The following is a 22,449-nucleotide window of genomic DNA, read 5'->3' as shown; positions in this document are numbered from 1 at the left end:
CAGCAATAAGACACAAAAGAAGCATTGTATTGGGACTGATGAAATGTATATCCCTTCATTGCATTGGTGTATGGACTGAAACATTGAAATTGTGAACAATGCTCATATGCTCAGAATTCTTAAAACTAGACACAAGACCTTTGAGCATATAGCTTCCTTGCTGGGATAGCTATCCATGAAAGTGCCTGAATCAATTCAGATGAGGTCTAAACCAACTTAAGACTTAATTCGGAATGCAGACAAAATCCACTTATGAAAATCCAAAGAATTTTGTTAACATTAAAAAATAATAAAATCTTTACTATGAAATTATAAAGCCCTTCTCTCAAAGCACCTGAAAAACAGCAGTTGCAAGAACAGTTAACTAAGTATTACTGTGCAGAGAGATCAAGTGATCTCTTAGAGACCTCACAGAAATTCTAATCTAGACTGAGTGTATTTTACTCTGGGTTTATCACACCAAACCTGGATAGTGATATTTGACTCCAAGCAACACTCAAAAAGAGCTTATCCAGAGGCAGGTAATCAGGTTTACCAACACATCTACTATATGTCATGCAATTTTATATACTATAAATCTTAAAAGTGACCTTGTGTTATACACTTCAAATTCAAGGAACAGGCCAAGCTTATTTTTGGTCAAATAACATGATTAATGGATCAAAAGGTAAAACTGAATTTCCCCTATGTATATTGTAACCATACTGCATAGATAAAGAATTGGAAAAACTAAAGAAGAAAAAAGTCAAATGCCAACAATACCTATGAGAACAGATGAGATGGGTGACATAAATGAAACTCACAGAAATGATAAAATCTTATTTTAGGCAATATTTTAATTATACTCTTCTAAATCTTACATTTTTACCACTAATGAGCACAACTAAATTTCACCAACTGTCCATAATATAAATGATGACTGCTAAGAGTATGTCATATTTTATATTCCATAAACATTGATTTCTTCCTTAATTGATGAAGTCTTGGTAGAAACATATCAAAAAGGTATGTCTTAAAGTCTGAGAAATCTAAAAACTTGATAATTAAGGCATGACTTTTCTCTCTACTACCATTCCCATTCCAATGGCACTTTTCCATTGTTTAATCTAAAACTGTCATGGAATATGATGTTTCACATTAGCTTATTCAAAGATCAGTCTTCAACTTTCACTCCATGTCACATAGTTCCTTTTCCTGTCCATTTTTTTTTTTTCATTGTTACCTTCTCTTTGAGGCTAGTAAATAACTAAATGTCATCTACATCAGGAAAAAACCTAGTTCTTCCATCTTATTAAAATCTCTTCAGTGCTAAAGTCCAAACCGATGCAATAGTCTATTTTGAATGTGCAATAAAATGCTAAAAACTAAAATAATACAAAGAAAATTTAGAAATACAGTCAATATGTGTTCAATTAAACTAGTGGATATAAGTACAAATAAACACTACAGAGGAGAGCAATTAAACAAAAGTATATGTATTTTTTGCTATTCCCTTAATAAATCTTCTAGAGTTTCATGTCCAACATATCATTAAACTATTTACTTATATCTGACATCCAAATATCTTGGAATCCAACAACCCGTCCCCTGTAAGCCTTAATACCAGAAATATACATCAAGAATGATAAAGCTGAAAGGGATCTCAGAAACCATCTGATACAATCCCTTTATTCTGAAAATGAGGAAACTAAGCTGAAGAGAAGGGAAAAAAACTTCCCCAAGGTCAAAAAGTCCAATGCCATTTTTATGATACTGTTACCTTAGACTGACTCAAAGGCCTCTTTTATTTATATCTTCTTAAGAAAAAGGCAGGGTTTCAAACAAAAGAATAAATACAGAGGACTGCAGCATACACAGAAGACTTACTTAATGCTGCTATCAATAGCTTTAAGGGTAAGAGAAGAGGAAAGAAGAAAAGCCATGGTAATAAAGAGTTGACAGAAAGAAGCTTTTTCATTAGACCAAATCAATACTGTATTCCTCCATTACTTACAGCTTCACCAGGAAAAGTGAAACCTGAGTGACTATGTTCCCTCCAGAGTATTTAACACTAAAATGACTTGTTGGTCTCAACTGTAAATGTAAGGAGCAGGCATAACTGAATTTGAAATCAATGGCAAATTCCTCATTAACCCAATGTTAAGAAACCAAAGCCAGTCAAAATAGAAATGGGCCTTTTTCCAAATTGGCAATGCCACCCACTTCCCCTCCATTTCTGGAGCAAAGGGATAAATTAATACAAAGCTCCTCTCTCCTTTACCATTTCCATAGAAACTCCCCCTTTATAAGTAGCTACTCTGCTGAGAAAAAGGAAAGAGGAAAAGTATATACTGAGTGAAACAAGGGTGGCAACTGGGAGTTGGGTTGGTGAGGAAGGAAAACGTAAGTGCTAAGTATTTATTTAATAGTTAAACACCAATTGACCATAGATTAATGATATTATTGTATTGCAATATTAAACAAAATGAAATTAATATTAGCCAAAAATACTAATTCCTTTTCCTGCTCAGTATTTTCTTGTTTGTGCAGAAAGTCCCTTGAAATCTGACTAGTCCTGGTGGCATGAGCCCACCAATCACCAACAGAATTCATTCATTTGGATGAATTATTTCTGACTACTTACTATGGAGATAGCATTGACATGATCTTATTCTTTTTCTATAGGAACTCATGCTCCGATCACAGGGACAGGTACTTCCCACAGTAAAAGACAAGACAAACTGAACTGCAGATGACTATACACCAAGTGAAGCCTGGGGCAGGCAGTGAAGCATTCTACTTGGAAGGGTTTGAGAAGATCTGGCAGAAAAGATGGGAGTTGGGCTGGGCCTGGAATAATAGGCAGAACTGCAGCAGTGCTGGGAAACGAGGGGCTGTGTCTAAGTAAGGGAAAGGTTAGTGTAGAAGTTAACAGCATCCCTCATGGGAAAAACAACTACAAACTATGGAACTGAAGTGGACAGATGCTGTAAACGTTCCTGTATGCCAACAAGGCTGGAGTTGGCTAGAGAACTGTGAGAAGACAGGTAGAGAAAGAACCTTGATTATGCAGCGTATTCATGTTGATAAAATATATAATCAAACAACATGCTCTGAGCCAGGTCTTGAGCACATGTGCATTTTTAAAAGATTTTACCTAATTTTTTTAAAATTATATAATTATTGTTATTTTTCTTGAAATTTAGACATTACAGGAGAAACTGTCCAGAAGAACACAGCAAACCTACAACTTGGAACACAGTAATACAAATCTGGCCAGAGTTAACAAATCTTAATTATGGACTGCCCTACAGACAAAGAACAGGTACTTCCTCATTATTGCCGTATTCCATTCCCAAGCACAGCCACTCAATAGGTGTCTGCTAATATAACTTGACTATAGACATTTAAAAACAACTACCAACATTTAAATTGCTCAAAACAAAGAACAGGTGGATAATCTTACTACCAGCAGTGGGCAATGTCCCATTGCTATAGCTATGGTGTAGCAGTAAGACATAGGCTTATGTTTATAGACTTTAGCTTCTATGCTTGCTCTGCCTTTTGTAGTTATATGACCTAATTTACCTCTACAGAGGCTCACGTCCCTCCCCCATAAGGTGGGTGATTGTAATGATTGCTGACGTTTTCTAATGCAAACTCAGTAACACTTTGAGTCATATACCCCAGTACGTGGGTCTCCCAAGGCTGATGTCACAGTTATCCATCCTCAAGTGCAGACATGTAATAGCATGAGACAAAAGCTTCAGACTTAATGTGTTTGCTTAGCATGATAAAGAACAGGCAGAATTGTGCTGTGCTTTAGGTAAAAGTAACAGGAGCCAAGGATCTCCCATCTTCAGGTTCCCAACCAAGATGGTGGTCCCATTAGCAGAACCATGCACGCGTGAAGTCACTTCAGTCATGTCTGACTCTTTGAAACCCACCAGGCTCCTCTGTCCACGGGATTCTTTAGGCAAGAATACTGGATTGGGTTGCCATTCCCTCCTCCAGGGGATCTTCCCCACCCAGGGATCAAACCCAAGTCTTCGATATCTCCTGCATGGGCAGGTGGGATCTTTACCACTAGCGCCATCTGAAAAGCCCAGTAGAACCATGAGTGGAATTCAAACTGAAGAAGCCATGTAGTAAGCTGGAAATGTAGCCCAGTAAAATCTCAAAAAAGGAATTACATGGAAGCACTCAGAAACGCATGAATTCAAAGTGCTTTTCCCCCTTAGTGCCTTTTCTCACAACCTGTAGGTGGAGAGGGAGGAGAATGCAGACCTCTCAGGATACCAGAGCTTCAAGATGCTACCAGCTACTTTCCTGAGCAGAAGTTACAGAGAAGAGCCCTGGTACCTATCAGGGGAAAACAGGGTCAGTAAGGAGGCAAAGAGGAACCCTCTCCACCATTCTGAAAAGAAAGTAAGTTTCCAATCTTTCATAGCAATATCCCACAAGAAGGCTATAGAGGAAACCAAGGCTTCTACCAACATGACTTCCTTTCTAGAATTCTGAGCTTCTGAACCATCAACTCATTTGCCACTTATGCTTCACTTCATGGGTACATTCTGGTTGCAAAAATCCACTGCAGTCCTCCTTGAATTAATAAAGCACGACAATAGCACAACTTCAACTCTCTCCATCACGAGAAACTTGGGTTTCCTTGGAGTTTGACACATCAGTCTTTTCATCATTTTTTAATTATTGTTTTCATCATTTTTAAAATTAATTACAAACACTGACCATTCTTTTCTTTTCTATCCTCTTTAGGTGATTTTGGGTGGCTCTCCTATCTTAAAGTCTTCTCCCCAACATACAATTACATATGGTATGGATAACGTATGGACAGCTCAGCTAGAGCCATTCATCTAAAAACAGAATCTGGCGCTTCCCTGGTGGTCCAGTAATTAACCTGGGGACACAGGTTCGATTCCTGGTCTGGGAAGATCCCGCATGCCCCAGGGCAACTAAGCCCATGCACCACAACTACTGAGCATGCACCCCTAGAGCCTGTGCTCCACAAGAGAAGCCGTGGCAGTGAGAAGCCCCACACACCCCAACTAGAGCCCAGCCCTCACTCACTGCCACTGGAGAAAGCCCACAGGCAGCAACAAAGATCCAATGCAGCCGAAAATAAATAAAATAAAAACTTCAAAATAAATATATTTTTAAAAAATCGGACATTTCTTCTACCCAGACAATTTGATTATAGATCCCTACTTCAGGTACTTATTTAAATTTTGGCCCCATTCTTAATTATTGAGGAGTATTATCTGATTCTGGGGCACTGTAAAGGTGATCTGGGTCATCTTTTGAATTCCCAAAATTAAAATAAAACATTCAAGTCACCAGTAACAATAAAAAAAAATACATCTTCTAGAAATTTTTGTTTTTTTCTTTCTATAATAATTTATAGAAGCTCACAGATTTTCTTTCCTGAATCTCATTCACACTTTGTTTTAATCCCCCTTTTTACCTTAGGTTTTTAAAATGTCTGAAACACTGCAGTATATTGGATTTAATTCCTAATTTTGTAAGGTCTTAACTGGAGTCAAAAGAAATTAAGACTGATATTTTAGGTAAAGAGATGTTTAATAGCACATTTTAGGTAATTAAACCATGGGATATAGTTAGGAATGTTCTAAGCAGCACACTAGGAAAATGGTTTTTTATATTTCCTATGTATGTAGGAAGCAGAGAGCAGATGAGTATTTCATGTCCCGGTCATGAGTGTTCCCCCTGGGAGGAGAGGAGCTATTTAATGACTTGTCAAACTAAAAAAGCCCTTAAATATCCTTTAATACAGTACCATCGTTTTTCAAAGAAAGACACTGAGGCTCATTTCCAATGCTAGCAGAGTAGAAAGGAAAGTCAACTAGGAAAAACAAACCTGACTTCAAACGCAGACTCTACTTCTCACTAGTCTTGGGGATTTGAGAAACCCCAGGCTTGCTATATCTCAGCGTCCTTGTGTGAGAACTGGAGATACTAACTTCAGTATCCCTCTTGCTCTGAGGCTTGCCATAAAGGTAAGGTTTCATGAGTCCTCATTTATTTAACAGCGATCAAAGAACTGCAGTAGCGCAGGCAAGATGCTAGTGCTGAGAATTTAGTGATGAACAGGGCCCAGGTCCTGTCCTCGGGAGCTCACACGCTGGGGAGGAAGATGAGGCACACATGCACATAACGTGGCTCAGGTTTTGGAAGCCATTAAACACAACAACATCACTGTAATTAAAATTTGTGTGCAGTTTCTAAACAGCATAAATGTATTCTAAAGGTTCTTTATTGTTGTGTAGTCGCTAAGTCAAGTCTTTCCCTTGTGACCCCATGGACTGTAGCCTGGCAGGCTCCTCTGTCTATCGGATTTCCCAGGGGAGAATGCTAGAGTGGGTTTTCCTCCTCCAAGGGATCTTCCTGATCCAGGGATCAAACTAGCCTTTCCTGTGTCTCCTGCATTGGCAGGCAAATTCTTTACCAGTGAGCCACCAGGAAAACACTAATGAATAAAACAGTTTTTGTTTCAGGGTCATAAGGTATGAAGTGATGGGACTTGAACAGGTTGGTGGTTCTAAGCCTTGGCTGCACGTTAGAATCTTCTAGGAGGTTAGAAACAAACAAGCAAAACTGATGACTAATGTCTGGACCCCCAGAGCAGATACGAGAAATCAGATTTTCTGGTTGTGTGGCATTAGCACATTATAAAAGCTCACAGGTGACTTGATTCTCAGCTGAGCTGAGAATCGCTGGCCTGTATAATCTCTAAACTCTAGTGTTTTGTGATCTGACTACAGATTCTGTTCGTCCCATGTCATTCTCTTCCAGGAAACTAGATTTGGTCTTAGACCTTAGACTTTCTCTAATGACCTCTGAAAAGTCATTAAGAAAAGACTGTGCACACACTCCAGTGGACAGGCATTAACAGAGTAGGATTAGAAGCAGGGAGCCTGGGGGTGTCTAAGTACCACAATAAGCTCTAATCAAATGACTAACAACAGTTGGACAAATAAGAACTTTACAAAGTTTATCTTGTCACAGTCACTTGATTATGCAAAGACCACTGATTCTAGCCCAGGCTCATGTATAAAGTTCACCTAGGTTCCACGTGTATAAAAGTCATATTCAGAATACATTCAGGACTGAACTATGTCAAGTATCTTTAACATGCAATACTTGGTTTCAATTTTAAAGGACTAAGAAAAAATCTATTTAGGTTTCTGACTTTTCTTAATATTCTTCTCTGGTTCACTTCCTTGGTCAGGAAGATCCCCTGGAGAAGGAAATGGCAACCCACTCCAGTATTTCTTGCCTGGAAAATTCCATGAACAGAGGAGCCTGGGGGGCTACAGTTCATTGGGTCACAAAGAGTCAGACACAAGTGAGCACACACACACAGTGTTTTTCTCTGCCTAAAACGTATTTGCTTATAGGATTACTCTTACAAGGTAGTAGCTATAGATCAATGGAGGAAAGTAAGTTCCCTAAAGAGTTCAAGAATAAAGTAGATAGCCTTACACAGAGGGGTTATTCAGGATCTTCACTACATTGTAAAACTACTAAACAATAAATAATACCATCACCAAATTTTCCACCTTAGCATTCCACAGTGCTTTGTAATTTGGGAAGGATATGCATCTGACACATACCAACCCTGCTTCTCCCCTAATTTTCCTGCATCTTAGCACCACTCCCTGCTGAATTGTTAAGCCAGAAATCAATCATCCAGACATCTTACATGCTTTTGACTCATATCTATCTATTATCAGGCTCAGCTCATTCTACCTCCATCTATTCTTTTCGTATCCACGACCACTGCCATAATGTTTCGTGTCAACATTATCTATACCTTAGACCGGTGGTTCTCCAACTTGCTGGTTTCAGGATCCTTTTACACTCCTAAAAATTATTGAGTATCTTAAAGAGCTTTTGTTTATGTGGCCTATATCTTTCAATATTTACTGTGTTTAGAAATTATGACAAAATGTTTCAAATATTCATTAAAAACAAGCCCATCATATATTAAACAAACAGGTGTTTTAATGAAACGTAACTGTTTACCAAAACAAAAATGAGTGAAAAGTAGTTTATATGCTTTCAAATTTCTGTTAGGTCTGCCTTAACAGAAATCAGCCGGATTCTCAAATCTGCTTGCTCATTTAATCTCTTGCAAATGTTGTGGCTTATGCATATAAAGAAAACCTGGCCTTACACAGATACGTAGTTTAAAAGAAAAGAAATTTTAATAGCCTTTTCATATGATAGTGGATATATCATATAACCTCTGGAAAATCACACTGGACACTTAAGACAATGAGTGAAAAAAGATGAATAATTAGTATTAGGAAATATCATTATGAACCCAGTTTTAACCTTGTGAACCCACTGAAAGGTCCCCAAGGAGCTTCCAGGGCCTGTGTACCACACTTTGAGAACTGCTGTCCCCAACTGCTTCCCCGGCCTCCTTATGATTCCTTAACTTCCCCTCTGGCTCCCCTATAATCCACTCTTCTCTCCAAAGCCAGACTGTCCATTTAAATACACAGGCCACATTATATCACCCCCTACTTCTGACTCTCTTTGGATTCTAGATTAAAATCTCTCTGCGAGCTTCCAAGGCCCGGCACAACGCTACCCTGCCAAGTTTTCCAATGGCGCCTGGACCACTTGCTCCCATCACTCCAGCGACACTTCTTCTAAAGCACCGAATACCTCCTCACCTCAGTCTCATGCAAGCTGTTTTCTGCCTTCAACATCTTCCACCCTTCTCTGCCTGCCTCATCCTTCAGAACTCAGCTTAAATGATTCTTCCTCAGAGAGATCTTTCCTAGCCAAATGCTAGAGATAGTACTTTGATTTTACAAATCAGCACACTGAGGCTCAAAGATGTTAAGAAATTTGCCTAATGTTCTCACAGATAGTATTTCCAGAATTTGGATTCCCATCCCACACCAACATCCATGTACTTAATCACTCTGCTACACAGTCAACACTCACTGTAAAAAAAAAAATTAAACACTAAATCCTACAGGGCTCTCCTGGATTTGTTATTAACCTCTTTGCATTTGAAAACATCTGAAGCAATGGTTTATGTTTACAGAGAAGAGTCTTCCCCTCTGGACCTGAGTCTCCCAGTGAGTCCTTAGGTGCCCCAGGGGGCAGCCTTTGACATCTCCAAGGCTCCCACAAGCGGAGAGGAACAACCCAGCCAGGAGCCTGAGAACTGCACATGACAACATAGCCACAGAACTGCTTCTTCAGTACCTGGCGACCTTCACCAGCATCCCCGCTTTACTCCTCCTCCTCACAAGAGATGCTCCCGGGGGCTCTAGATATACCCAGAGCAAAGCAAAATGACACTCCATATTTCCTTGAACTCTTTATCTGATTCCCCCCAACTGGAGTGTCCCAGCTCTGAATCTCACTGGATTCTTCAGATTCTGCCTCCTTAGCTCAAGGTGGTGGGAGATAAAGACAGAGGATGTGCAGGGTGAGCGCTGGTGGTCCTGGAGCAGTTTAGCCACTCCCTAACTCCATGAACCTGAACAAGTCTGTCTACTACTTTGAAGCTTAGTTTCATTTCAAAGACGGTATCATGCCAGTAGACTGCTATGAAGAATTAAAGGGGCAGAAGTTGTGAAGAAATTCTGTAAATCCTGAAGTTATATCATCAAGGAAGGTATTATTATATATGGTTAACTTATAGATATTTTGCATTCTAAGGCTCCTCCCTCTCACGGATGCTTAGAAAGTGACCTTGGAATCAGAGTCCTTTAGATGAGCTTCATTTCTCTTTGGATAACAAGTAAAGTCATGTAGCTTGATAGTAGGCCATCAGATAGAATTCAAAATGTCATATGTTAACTTGGTCTCCTATGTCTAGTCAGGCTATTTATGAGAGTTCTCACAAAATCTATAATAATTCAGATGGAAGTCATAGTGAATACACATTATGACAAAGTACTCAAAAAAAGAGATGAGAAAAAAGTAATCACTATTAACAAATTTCCCAAACTAAATCAACACAGTAATATCTATGCAAAAATATGCTCTCAACAAGAATAAAAGCTATGCCGTTTTTTACTAGTAAGTCCAGTACTTTCCTTAAACTACACTTGTAAGAGACAAAGCTTTAGTTTCTAAACATCTTCCAAAATATTCCTATTGCTTCCTCAAATACAGACTGCCTCATTTCCTGCAAGTTGTTTTTCTAACTCTGTTCAATATCAACTTCATTAAAACTTTAAAGACTTAATCCTGAGTTATGGCTTGATGAGATCTCTGTGGGATGAGAGAAATCAAGAGATCACAGTAGCTACTATTTTTAAATGTTCTTACAATGGAAACATAATGTTGATGAGAATGCACTGCGGTAAGAGAAAAGATTAAAACACACACATACACAAAACATCATTTTAAACCCTAGGGTGGGTTTCTAAAAAGGAAAGCTTGTTTTTTTTTCAAACAAGCATCAAGCCAAATATCATTTAATTAGGCTGATTTTGTAGTTCAGACATGAGTCATACTTTTAAAGGAGAAAATACAATAAAACTACTTGCTATAAATGTGAAGTATCACTGGTCATGTGAATGTATTCTTGATCTATACGTTGACCAGAATGATTTCAATTTATAAAAATGTAATTTATATTCTTTAAGTCACATGATTAAGGATTTCCCCCTTTTTTGTCAGTTTTCTTCTTGAAGTTTTTATTTTGTGATATTTCCTTTGTCGGTGTCAAAGGATATGTTTGATAGTAACATACTGAATGAGTATGCTATTAAATAGTATACATCCACCAAAACAAGTTGGAAAAATACTAAAATATTTTGAGTAACCATAATTTTTATATCAGAAACAAGGACTCAGAAACAAGTAGAAACAAGAACTAAGAAAAATAAGACCAAAAAATCAACAAAATTTAGTAAAATTATAATCACTTGTTTATTTTATCCAGTCATTATAAACATACTACATCATTCTTTAAAACAAAAGTAATATAAAATCCAAAACTTAAGCTATGAAAGCTATCTAATTTTTTCAGGTGAGGAATTTTATTGATTACTGATTTTTTTTAATGCCCCAGTTTAAGTGAAAGAATTAAATTATAGAAAAACACTGATAAATATAATAAAAACACTGATTAAAATACAGATTTAAGCTTATCTAATTACTCTGTGCTTTACAGACTTTCCTTTGAAAACTCAAAGAGTGATACTAATGACCTCCAAGGTTCCTGGCCACTCCAACATTTAAAGATTCTATGAACACTTATCCCTTCCTGATGGGGATTGCTATCTATTACATGCAGCAACTCGAGTGAAAAACATAAATAATTCTAGAGTTAATCATTTGTTCAGGTGTTTCTATTCAAGAGTAAAACAAATGCCAGAATTGAGTAAGCCATGTAGTTCACATGGCAAATTAAGTGGTATCAACATTTAAGCAAATATTCGAGCAGCTCATACAGGTATTTCACATATAAATAATAACTCAAGTAATAAGGACTGTAAGAACGTTCTTTTCTCATGTTCTAAAGGCTTTCCTATGGTTCACTGACCTAAGCCAATGTGCCAGTGTTCAAGGTCTCCAATATTTCACTTCCAAAGGCCTACAGTCCACACAGTGCTATGGGACTAACTATTCCTGCCCTATCTGTATGTCTTCCCTGTGGGATTTACTTCTATATGCACAGTGCTGTAGGATGGTCATTTTAGAACCCCAATTGCTTGACTTAGCTTATGTCTCCTTCTGCCAGTTATCTCCTCTATAAGACCACATTATTGTTCTAATCACAAAATAATACAAACAATCCTTAATGGTAAAAATAAATAATCTATAAAATTATTCACATTCTTTGACAGAGGACACGCAGTACATCGCACTACTCTTTTTGTGTTGTATTGTAAAATACACAGGCAAGAAAAATCAACTGGATCGAGTTCTAGCCCCAATCTTACCACAATTTAAGCTGTGCAATCTTGTATAAACCACCAACTTGTTCTGGCTCAAGGGTTTCTTACCTAAGGCAGCATTTTGCTACATGGTCCCAGGGTAAGCCACCACTGTGCTCCAGGGATGGCATTCACAATGCATCTGAGGCACCCTATGGTCCTGGAACTCTGTGATGGGAGAGATGGCCCTGCCAATTCTCATGTTTTCGTAATGCAATATCATGATTTTAAAATCTGAGACCTTTACCGTGTAATTTCAGTATTCCCTTTGCATTTATGAGGTTTCAACATCATATGTACTGGAACTTGGTGAGCTAATACAAGGATTAAGAGACTCTCAGTGTGTTAGCCCTGAAATCAGAAATGCAACTGTGGCCTTTCCCATCCAACACCTGATTTAGTTCACTGTCTCAGGCTCTCTTCCCTGGCAAGCCTGGCCCATGAAACTTGTGTCTCAGTGACAGAAATTCAGAGTGGAAATTATCATGATGAGTTATTCCATTTCACCACTTTACCATTTGTGACTCAGTTTGTGTTTCACAGGAAATGGCTGAGAAGGCCATTTAGTGAGTTTAAAGGATAAATCAAATATTAAGTGAACATAACATCAAAGAGCTTATAAAATAGATTTGCTCAAATAGTTTTTCCTTTTGGTGTTTAGCAACTTCCTCCCAATCCAGCTAAAGAATTCTCTCTGGAGAATTGAGATGTGGAAGGTGCTGTCTCTCTATTAATAGGCACATCTCAAGCTATGTGAATCATGATCACTGACAGCAAATCAACAGATTAGTTTTTTGGCTTTGTTAGTAATGGTAACAGATACTATCATCTTCCCCAAATGTTTTGTTGCACCCTATGCTCCCATTCTTGTAAGCTAAGCTTCATAACAAACTCAGCTCCACAGTGGACAGATACATGCATGTTGCCCTTGCACTCAGCATCTCTTAACAGGTCCCGTCATCTCTTTGTCAGATTATTACTGTGACACTTAAGCTAAAAGAATCACCAGTCATGATCCTCTTTGCCAAAATGTACACTAAGTAGATGAAAAAAAGGAAAAGATTAAATGAACAATGAAAAAACAATAAACTCAGCAATTTCCTCAAAGTCTCTATTTGCTAATGAGATGCCAAGGAAAAGGCCACAGGAAGCAGTTTCCTTATGTAAAATTAAGCCATGCAAATCACTGGTCTCCAAGCCAACTTCACCAAATATCAGGTGAGTTTATATTACCCATTCACAAAAACAATCCACCTAACATTTAGATTACCCTTGTTCGTTAGTAAGAAGGCTGACTAGAATCTATTCACAAAAACTAGAGTGCAAGAACATAGTTCAGAGACTAAAATATCAAAGTCACATGGAATTAAGAGCCTTGAAGTTCTTTGTAGACCACATAAGCCCCGAGAGAAGATGGCCCCCAAATGATCCTTGCATGACAATATGAAGAATTTCTTTTTCCCCTAATATATTTACTGTGCAGAGATAACTCTAGTATTTTGCACATATCTTCCCTTTATACAATAAACAGGCCATACTAACTGGATATAAAATAACAGATTTTAGTAGCTTCTGCCTTAAGATCGTAATTATTTTTGTTTACTCCTGAAATTTACTCTTTCATCAATGTCACGGGATAAGAAAAAGAGCCCACTATGGAATGAATAACGTCATGAAAACTCAACGGAAAAATGAGATGGAACAGCTTCTTTACAAGTCTTAATCACAAATTTCTAAACTAATTCTGAGCCCCACTTGTCCAGACTTTTCAAGTGTTTTCTTTACCCAATGACCCCAGCCCATATGCTTCATTCCTGAAACCCAGGAGAACATCACAATCAGAATTGCAAAGATGAGAACCTAAACTAGTCAACTGGTCACCAAGCAAGCTTTCCTTCTAGACTGTATTTGCTTTCAGTTGTCCACAGCAAGGGTTAATCATCTGCAGATTGCAAATGACCCTGTGGGCCACACCCAGGGAAGCACAAACCTTGGAAATTCTGCTTTCTTTCTCTCAAGATAGCCTGGCTTAAATTGGGGATAATCACTCTGAAATTTTGAGGTATCCAATTTCCCTTTGTAAACAGAGATACAGCAAAGGCTAACCATTTGAGTTTAAAGCCAAAGAAAAGAATCAGCTTCAGAAAGGCCAAGCTAAGATCTCTGATAAGTCTAAAGTTTCTTTTACACTCACTGAGACCAAACTGCAGATACTATGTTGTTCCGTGAATGTCCCAAAAGTGTGAATGTGCAACGATGGGAGTAACAAGACAGAAAAGTTCATGAGAAGAGCCATTTGGAACAAGGAGAGAAGCAGTTGGAAGAGAATAAGAAAAGGAGGTCTAGGTGAAAAGAAGTGAAAGGGCATGGGTGAAAACGGGGAAGTGAGAAATCGATCAGAAACCTAAGGAAGATTCCACATCATGTGTTGCCAAAGAAAGAGTTAGAAAAAGACAATAAATTTAAGTCATCCTGTGCCTACTGTCTATTATGTGTTAAGACTGCACTGTGTTATGAGAGATATAGGAAGGAAGGTTTATTTACATTTAGGTTCTCAGGAGGTAGATTAAACACTGGATGGATGGATGGACAGATGAAGGGATGTATGAGAAATAGAGATGGAGAATGAGGTGGCCACTGCCCTCAAGGACTCTACAGGATCTATGGGACAAAGAGCATGTAAACATGTAACTCTCATCCCAATCAAACCGTGGTTTCATCGAGGTGTTAAGTGTTTTCCTGAATATGAGACAAGAAGGTATTAGCTAACAGAGGGTGACTGAAATCTAACTGAAAATTGTGGGAGAACGAGGGGCCAGAATGGAAGAGGAGGATCCTGGTTCTCTTCCATGAATGCCCCTAGATGCTTTGCCGAAGGGGAGGGGGGTGTTAGCCACTAGGGAGCCCACCGTCAGGGCTTCTACTGACCTGGTCTCCTCCTCACTGGCCTCTTGCGGCCGCTGCAGAAGCGCACTTTGCTGAATACCCCGAGGACGTGCCTCTCGCACAGGGAGCGCCCGTCTTTGCTGGGGCTGGAACGGCGCTTGGAGGCCGACACCCGGTCGCTGTTGGACTCCCTCGCCTGTCGCTTCTGCCGGATCAAGGAGCTGGCTATCGCTGCAGCCATAGCTGCTCAGCGCGGGCCCCAGGCCCCGGGCTCCACTGCGCCCTCGGGATCACGCTCCGCCGGGGCGAGGGCAGGACCTCGGCGGCCTGGAGGGACAGGGCAGGCGCGAGGAGGCAGTGCTAATATTTGAGAAGGCTGCAGTACCAAAAACCCGGCGCCCACAAGGTTAGTCAAGAGTCTGGGCAGTGGCGACAAAATGTGTGAAAATCCAGATGTAAACTTCCCCAACCTCTGGCGGCGGGGGCGGGGCGGTCCCAGGCCTTCCAGTTAACTAGACTCTTGCATCCCAAACTTGCACCCCCAGGCGATCCGCGTCCAGGGGGGCAGTGGGGACTTTGGTCACACTGCGTTCGGAGTACCAAGTGGAAAGGGAAGAAGGATGTCCAAAACAACAAGCCGTGCCCCTGTCGGAGTGGCGCAAGCGTTGCAAGGTGTCCAAAGTATATCTACACACACATACATAGAAAACCCGTTTACAAAGCAAGAGTCTGGACCGTGGCGGGTAGCGTGCCCCCGGTAGAAAATGCTAAAAAGTGAATAAAACGTTCCTTTAGAAAACAAGCCACCAACCGCAAGAGAGGAGAGGAAGGCAGCAATTTAACTCCCTGCGGCCCGCAGTTCTGGAGATTAGGAGGTCCGTCCCGGCTGGGTGAGGTCTACCGAATGCATCGCCCCGGCTGCGGTTCTCCGGGGGCCCGCCGCCCGAGTTCTGGAATTCCGAGAGGCGCGAAGTGGGAGCGGTTAGCTGGAGTCGGGGTAGGGGCGCCTGGCGGGGCAGATGTTTCCAGCTGCGGCGAGCGCGACTCCCCGCCAGCAGCGCTGCAAAGAGAGCGGGAGGCGAGGGAGGAGGAGGGCAAGAGGGAAGGGGAGGGAAGGAAAGGAGGAGGGAGGGAGGGAGATCCTCCAGGGCCAGGCACCCTCCGGGAGAAACCCGCGAGAGGCGAGCGCCGCGGAGACGCGGGGTCCCAAAGAGCGGGCGCTCTTTCTCTTTCCGCTTTTTTTCTGGCACAAGATGGGCACAGTTGGTGATTATTTAGGGAATCCTATATCTGGAATGACTCAGTAGTTTAAATAAGCCCCCTCAAAAGGCAGCGATGCCGAAGGTGTCCTCTCCAGCTCGGCGCCCACACGCCTTTAACTGGAGCTCCCCGCCATGGTCCGCCCGGGGCCGCCGCACCGAGCTGCTCTCCGCACAGGCTCAGAGACAGCGAGGGAAGGAGGGGGCGCCCTGGCGGGCTCGGGATCAGGTCATCGCCGCGCTGCCCCGGCCCCCCATGCTCGCGCGGCTCGGCAGTCGACAGCTCACAGGCAGCAGATCAGATGGGGATTATCCGCCGGACGCCAGGCCGATCACTCCGTCCCGCGCGGCCCATCCCGGCCGAGGAAGGAAGTGACCAGCGCGCTGCGAACACCCGTGCGGCGGCTCGGGTGGGGCGGGGGCTGGCTGCGGGCGACTTCGGCTCCAGGAGGCTGCGGCTCCGCTTCGGAGCTGCCCACCATGGTCTGGCGCCCGAGGCGAAAGCGGGGCCCCTGGGCCGCCGGACTTGGGGGCGTCGGGAGGCGGCCCAGCGCACCACCGGGGCCCTGGGGTCCGGACGCAGACTCTGGGGCCGGGGCCAGGAAGCAGGTGCGGTTTGCCGTCTACTCGCCCAACTCGCTGCGCGGGTGGCCGCTCAGAGCCGCGGGCTAGCGGGGTGCCCCCGCCGCCGCCTCCCTGGGCCCCAGAGGGGCCGCTCCGGGCGGAGTCCCATTCGGGGGCTGAGGCTCGGGGCACGCCGAGCCGCCGCCTAGCCGGTTCGCTCGGCTGGAGCGCTAGCTCCGCAGGAAACTCCAGGCAGGGACGACCGCCACCGAGACGGAGGGTGGGACGAAGGGTGGGCGGCCGCCAAAGCACCTTTGGCACTGCTCGCCCACCCGCCGCGAGCTCGGGAGCGCCCAGGTGGGGCCAAGCTCCCGGAGCGCAGGGAAGCGCAGCGCGCTCGGAGCCTCCTCCCCTCCCTCGCGCCCTCGGCTCCCAGACTCTTCCCCCTCCCTCCCGTCACCCCTCTCCCCCTTCTCCGTCTTCTGTCTCTCCCCTTTTCTCCTCTCTACGCAATCCTACGTGATTGAGGTTTGGATGAGAAATTCTCAGAGGCAGAGCGAAACAACTGCAGCTCGGATCGGCTCAGTCCCATCCCTCCCCGGAGAGAAAACACCACCGACCGGTTAGAAGACCCCGGTGCACAAAGAGAGGTTAGGGTTGGGGGAATTGAGAAAAAGCGGTCTGCAGTCTCTCCAATAAGCTGGAGCACAAAGAATTCTGTTTTGAAAGGAAGGTAGGGACACTAGAGAAAGTAACGATGGCCCCTTGGGCCCACCTTCAGCTCATTTTGGAAAAGGAAAAAGTGTTTCCACATTCCAGGAACCCAGATCTGGGTTCGATCCTTCGGAAAGCTGCAAAACAGACCCAATCCCTAAAATGAGGGACCAGGTGAGCACTCTGCACAGAGGGGAGGATGCAGGTGGAGAGGGTGACTGTGGGCAAGGGCAGTCAGTAGCCAGCTCTGGAGGGCAATCAGATCTCCAGGAGTGCTTGTGGTGACCGCTGGACACTACTGAAAACTCAGCAGAGGAGAAAATGTCACCTAAGCTAAAATGCAGCATGAAAAATTTTGGAAACATAAAGGAGTAGCCATGCTAAGGTGTGGAAGTGGCTGTTGTGATACTAAGTATCATTCTGCAACCAGTCTTCAAATATCCTTAGTCCCTCCCCTTTACAGACATTCCCATAAGCCACCAGGGTAGTGCCAAAAGATTTAATGGGTGATTTCCAAGCAGAAACAGGTGTATGCTGGAAATACCCTAATAGTAGGCAAGGGACATGAATGTCAAGGAAACTACTGAGAATGGATGTGGGTCCTGTAGAGGGCCCAGGAATCCTCCAGATTCCTAGCAGAATGGGAACTGAGGCCTATGAGGTTGTTTAGCACAAGCACTGTTAAACAGCCCCACTGCATCTGGGGGCCAGGACATTTCATGCTGCCGCTGGGTACAGCAAAGGCAGATGGGTTTACGGGGCAGACATCTGGAGGAGGATTAAATAGGCAAGGCGCCATGAGAGCGGGGAATCCCAACTGTCAATGGGGAGCACACATCCCCTGCAGCAGTTCAGGGTGCCTGCATAAAGGGAGTGAACTTGGGATTCTGACAATATATAACAGACAGGGGAGATACACACACACACACACACACACACACACACACAGCCCTCTTCTCCAAAAGTGAAGCCAGCCAAATACATTTTCAAAAGTACATCTGAATGTGGTAAGGGAAATTACTGAAAATCAGTTGGTAACACTGTCAATTAAGGAAATGTTCACATCTCACAGATAAAATTATGTGTTTTCCTTCCTTGGCTGCCACCAGACTTGTCTCATTCTTGAGGAAGGCAGGCACACATAGTACTGGCTGGCTCTGGGGGCTCCTTGCCTCTTGCAGTTCAACACTCAAAAAGAAGGTCAGCTAAGGTGAGCAATCCAGAGAAATGGGCAAGAGAGGAGTATATAGTGAGGCCTTGAAGAAATCACTGCTAAACTCTGAGTCTTTTTCTTATCCTCAAAATGGGGACAATCAGTCCCATCTACCTCCCAGAACTGAATATGTATGTGCAAGCATTCTGAAAAGTGGAAAATGCCAAATGAGTAAAGAGATGATGACAGTGTTTATTTTTTTAAGAGAAAGCATGATATTTTTCTGAGATGCTTTTTTTAAATGTAGATTCCTGATGGTTTCTCAGAATGTGAATATCTATGAGTAGAGCCCAGGAATTTTAAGTTTTTAACAAGTTCTTCAGGTGTCAGAGTTTGAGAGATATATAGATATACAGAGATACATTCTTCAGTAATACAAAATCCTAGAAGAGAGAAATAAACTCCGACTCTCAAAAAATTAATACACTTCACCAGAACTGCAGTCCTATGCCCACCAAAAAAGGCCTGGAAAGGGAATGTGTGTTCTCTAATCTTTGAGTGTTTTGATTTTTTTTTTCTGTGGGTTTATGACATACAAAGATGTTTCGATGCAGAAGGTAACCAGTGTAGCAGCACACGGTAGAAGAGGGTGATGAGAGAAGAGAAGAAAAAGCAGATAACACTCGCTGTTTGAACTTTTCCCTGTCTTGACAGCATCGTTAGGCATTTATAGAACAAAATGAAAACAATAAATGCTAGCTTCCTGAAAGTGACACTCTATGTCTTTAGATCTTTACTAAAAGAATGTGGTGTTTTTGATTCAATTAAACAACAAAGACTTTACTTTTCCCCTTGTACTACTGCAGCTATTGTCAGGGTACATTTTAGCTGTTGAGCACTTTAAGTTATCATCAGCATCATTTTCTTCATTTCTCCAATGAGAAGAAATTAATATAGGAAAATCTGAGAAGTTACATAGGACCTATGTACAAAGCTCTTAAGATCAGAAGCAATACCCTAGTTAATCTTTTTTATATTCCAAAATTTATTAATTTCCTACCTGGGCCACTAAGTCTTGTAAGTTTTCCTTCATGGTTAATAAGACATTTCTGATATCTTTGCATTTGGGCCGGGGGTGGGGGGGGGGGGGTCAGGAGGAAATTAAATCAACCCACTGATGATTTAATTAAAACAATCAGGTCATTTTGAAGGGCAATATCTCAGGGATAACAATACTTTGACTTTTATGCTTTTTTAAAACAACTTGAGAATTTCCATTTACAGTTCTGAAAACATCATAGGTGGAAGCAGCTGAATTACTTGGAGAAAGTTGCCAGATACACATTGAAAGGATAATTATATTTCTGACCTACCTTCAAACAAATAAAACATAGTCTTAATCATCTCTATATTTTAAAATCATCTCCGTATTTTAAAGGGAAAAAAAAAACACAGAATGTTGAATAGACTTTCCCAAAGGCCAAGTGGGACCACTGCATTCATTCACTTGAAAGCTTGACCTGGGCATACATTGCATCCAAGGCCTGTTTGGTTACCAAGAGGAACTCTCTATTCTCTCTATACATCTCTCTATTCTCCCTGCCCTCACAAGCTTATAGTCCGTGCCATCATGATCTTATTTGGCTCCTGTCTTAATCACCTACTTGCTGTACGCTACTGCACAAGCTATTCAATCTCCAAACCACATCTGCAAAATATATCAATGATAATGACACAAGTAGTTCCTTATCTAACTGGCTGCTGCAGGCTCAAAGAGGATGGGATAATAATGCAAAGTGTTAGAATGAGCATGCCATCATTAAAATATCCATTTAAAGCAAAGCCCTGCTATAAAAATCCAGACTTGCCAAAACACGAAAACATACCTTGTGATTCAAACATATCATCATTCACTTGTGGACATAATGTATTTAACAAAGGCTGGAAATCCACTTGAAATGAACGATTAACTTTGACATTGTAATGGCAAATAAAATTTTTATTAGTGGAATATTGTCAATGTCCTTGTCTGTTGGAAACACAAAGGAGTCTAGCTCTGCTCATATATCATCCTGAACTGAGATCAGGCCCCTGACTCAAAGCTTGGTGAATATGAGCCCACCAGCCTCTGACACTGCACGCCTGACAGGTAGAAGAAGACCTTTTCTCCATGAATGCTATCCCACACAATGGCTGTACTTCGATTTCCTTTTCGCTGCCAGATTGTCAGTTAAAATAGGCTGGTTACAGCAGCACAAATGATTTCTTTCTAATAATCTGTGGTTTCGTTTATGGTGCCTTATTCAACAGTTTAACAATTACTACATGTGATATGTTTGGTTTTAGTCATCTCTCAAAATAAGAAAGACTTAATTCTTCTTCATGACACAGATTAAAGTTAGTATCCTTATTTCCCAAGTAAAGAAATTATCAATGTTTTAAAGAATGTCTGTTTTAATAAGAAATATAAGCTATAACTTGGAGAAGGCACTGGCACCCCACTCTAGTACTCTTGCCTGGAAAATCCCGTGGAAGGCTGCAGACCATGGGGTCGCTGAGGGTTGGACACAACTGAGCAACTTCACTTTCAGTTTTCACTTTCATGCATTGGAGAAGGACATGGCAACCCACTCCAGTGTTCTTGCCTGGAGAATCCCAGGGATGGGGAAGCCTGGTGGGCTGCCGTCTATGGGGTCGCACAGAGTCGGACACGACTGAAGTGACTTAGCAGCAGCATAAGCTATAACTATGGTGAGCCAGGGCTAAACTCCCCGCAGAGTTCTAAGTGGCTTGCAATTATTGATACATTGAATCCTCCCTATAAGGTATGTTCTGTCATTATTCTCATTTTATAAATGAAGAAACTGACACACAGAGAGACTAAGTTGCTTAGTCAGCCACCCAGTTAAGAACTGGCAGAATTCAAATTTAACTAATTTAATTATTTCCAGAGCTCCTTTTTTACCCTCTATGTTACACTGTATGTCAACAGAAGCATGATGCCATAAATAACCATGTAATTCAATTAATAAAATAAGAATATAATCATCATTTGCATTGATAGTCTTTTTACTGTTTAGAAATCATCTTCCTATGTATTATCTTATTAAGGCTTTCAACAATCTTGGAAGGAAAATTAAGGAGATACTAACAACCCAATTTACAAATGAGACTCTAATAAGTGATGTCATCTCCCCAGACCCCACAACAGATGGGTGAAGATACATGAGTTTAATCTAGGCCTTCTGACTTCAGTGTTTCTCATGGCCCAACTGAGCTCACATGAAGAAAAAATTGCACTGGTGACTCAGTTGGTAAAAAATCCACCTGCAACGTAGGAGACTGCTTACAGTGCGGCAGACCCTAGTTCGATCCTTGGGTCGGTAAGATCCCCAAAGGCAATGGCAACCCACTCCAGTATTCTTGCCTGGGAAATCCCATGGACAGAGGAGCCTGGGGTGCCTCAGTCCATGGGGTCACAAAAGAGTCAGACAGCCCTAAGTGACTGAACCTGCACAAAGAAGAAAAGATGAGAATGTGATATGTCCTTTCCTTCTCTGACTTCAGTTCTCCCTGAGCAGGATTTCACACCTTGTGAATGACCTTGAAGAGATCATTCTGTGTGGGAAAGGAGTGCGGGCCTTAAGTGTCCCAAATCTTCTCCCTCCACAGCTTTTACCTCTCTGTGTGCATGGGAGCTAAGGTGGTTGTCTTCTCACTCCTGGCATAAGAGGGTATCTTTGGTTCTGAGACTGTGGCCTCCAAACTCACCTCCTTAGTTCAGTAATTTAAGTTGAGCTTCATGAGAAAACTACAGAAAAACTAAATCAAAACAGAAATTAGAGAAAGTTATAAGTTATAAATTTATAAAGTTACACTTCTTCCCTTCTCATTCCTAAAAAAAAAAAAAAGTACATTGGTTTGGCTTGAAACACAT

At 41.9% G+C, this 22,449-nt stretch overlaps 1 protein-coding gene across 4 annotated transcripts in view; it reads right to left on the bottom strand.

The window, feature by feature from the left end:
* The window catches only part of FGF12 (fibroblast growth factor 12), a 605,063-nt gene that overhangs the window by 264,954 nt on the left and 317,660 nt on the right, over positions 1-22,449 (bottom strand). The window contains exon 1 of one of the 4 annotated variants that reach the window (XM_044943560.2): positions 15,634-16,096. The exons of 2 other annotated variants lie outside the window; for them this stretch is intronic. Coding sequence is in view for 1 of the 2 variants with exons in the window: in XM_006077302.4 (XP_006077364.1) it covers positions 14,865-15,063 (199 nt within the window). In the remaining variant the exon portion in view is untranslated. Of the gene's footprint in view, positions 1-14,864; positions 16,097-22,449 lie in introns of those variants that run through there. One more of the 4 variants, XM_006077302.4, reaches the window with a different exon arrangement.

The sequence above is a fragment of the Bubalus bubalis genome, chromosome 1 (assembly GCF_019923935.1).
Source record: "Bubalus bubalis isolate 160015118507 breed Murrah chromosome 1, NDDB_SH_1, whole genome shotgun sequence".
Classification (NCBI taxonomy): domain Eukaryota; kingdom Metazoa; phylum Chordata; class Mammalia; order Artiodactyla; family Bovidae; genus Bubalus; species Bubalus bubalis.
This window is presented reverse-complemented; position numbering and strand designations above follow the sequence as displayed.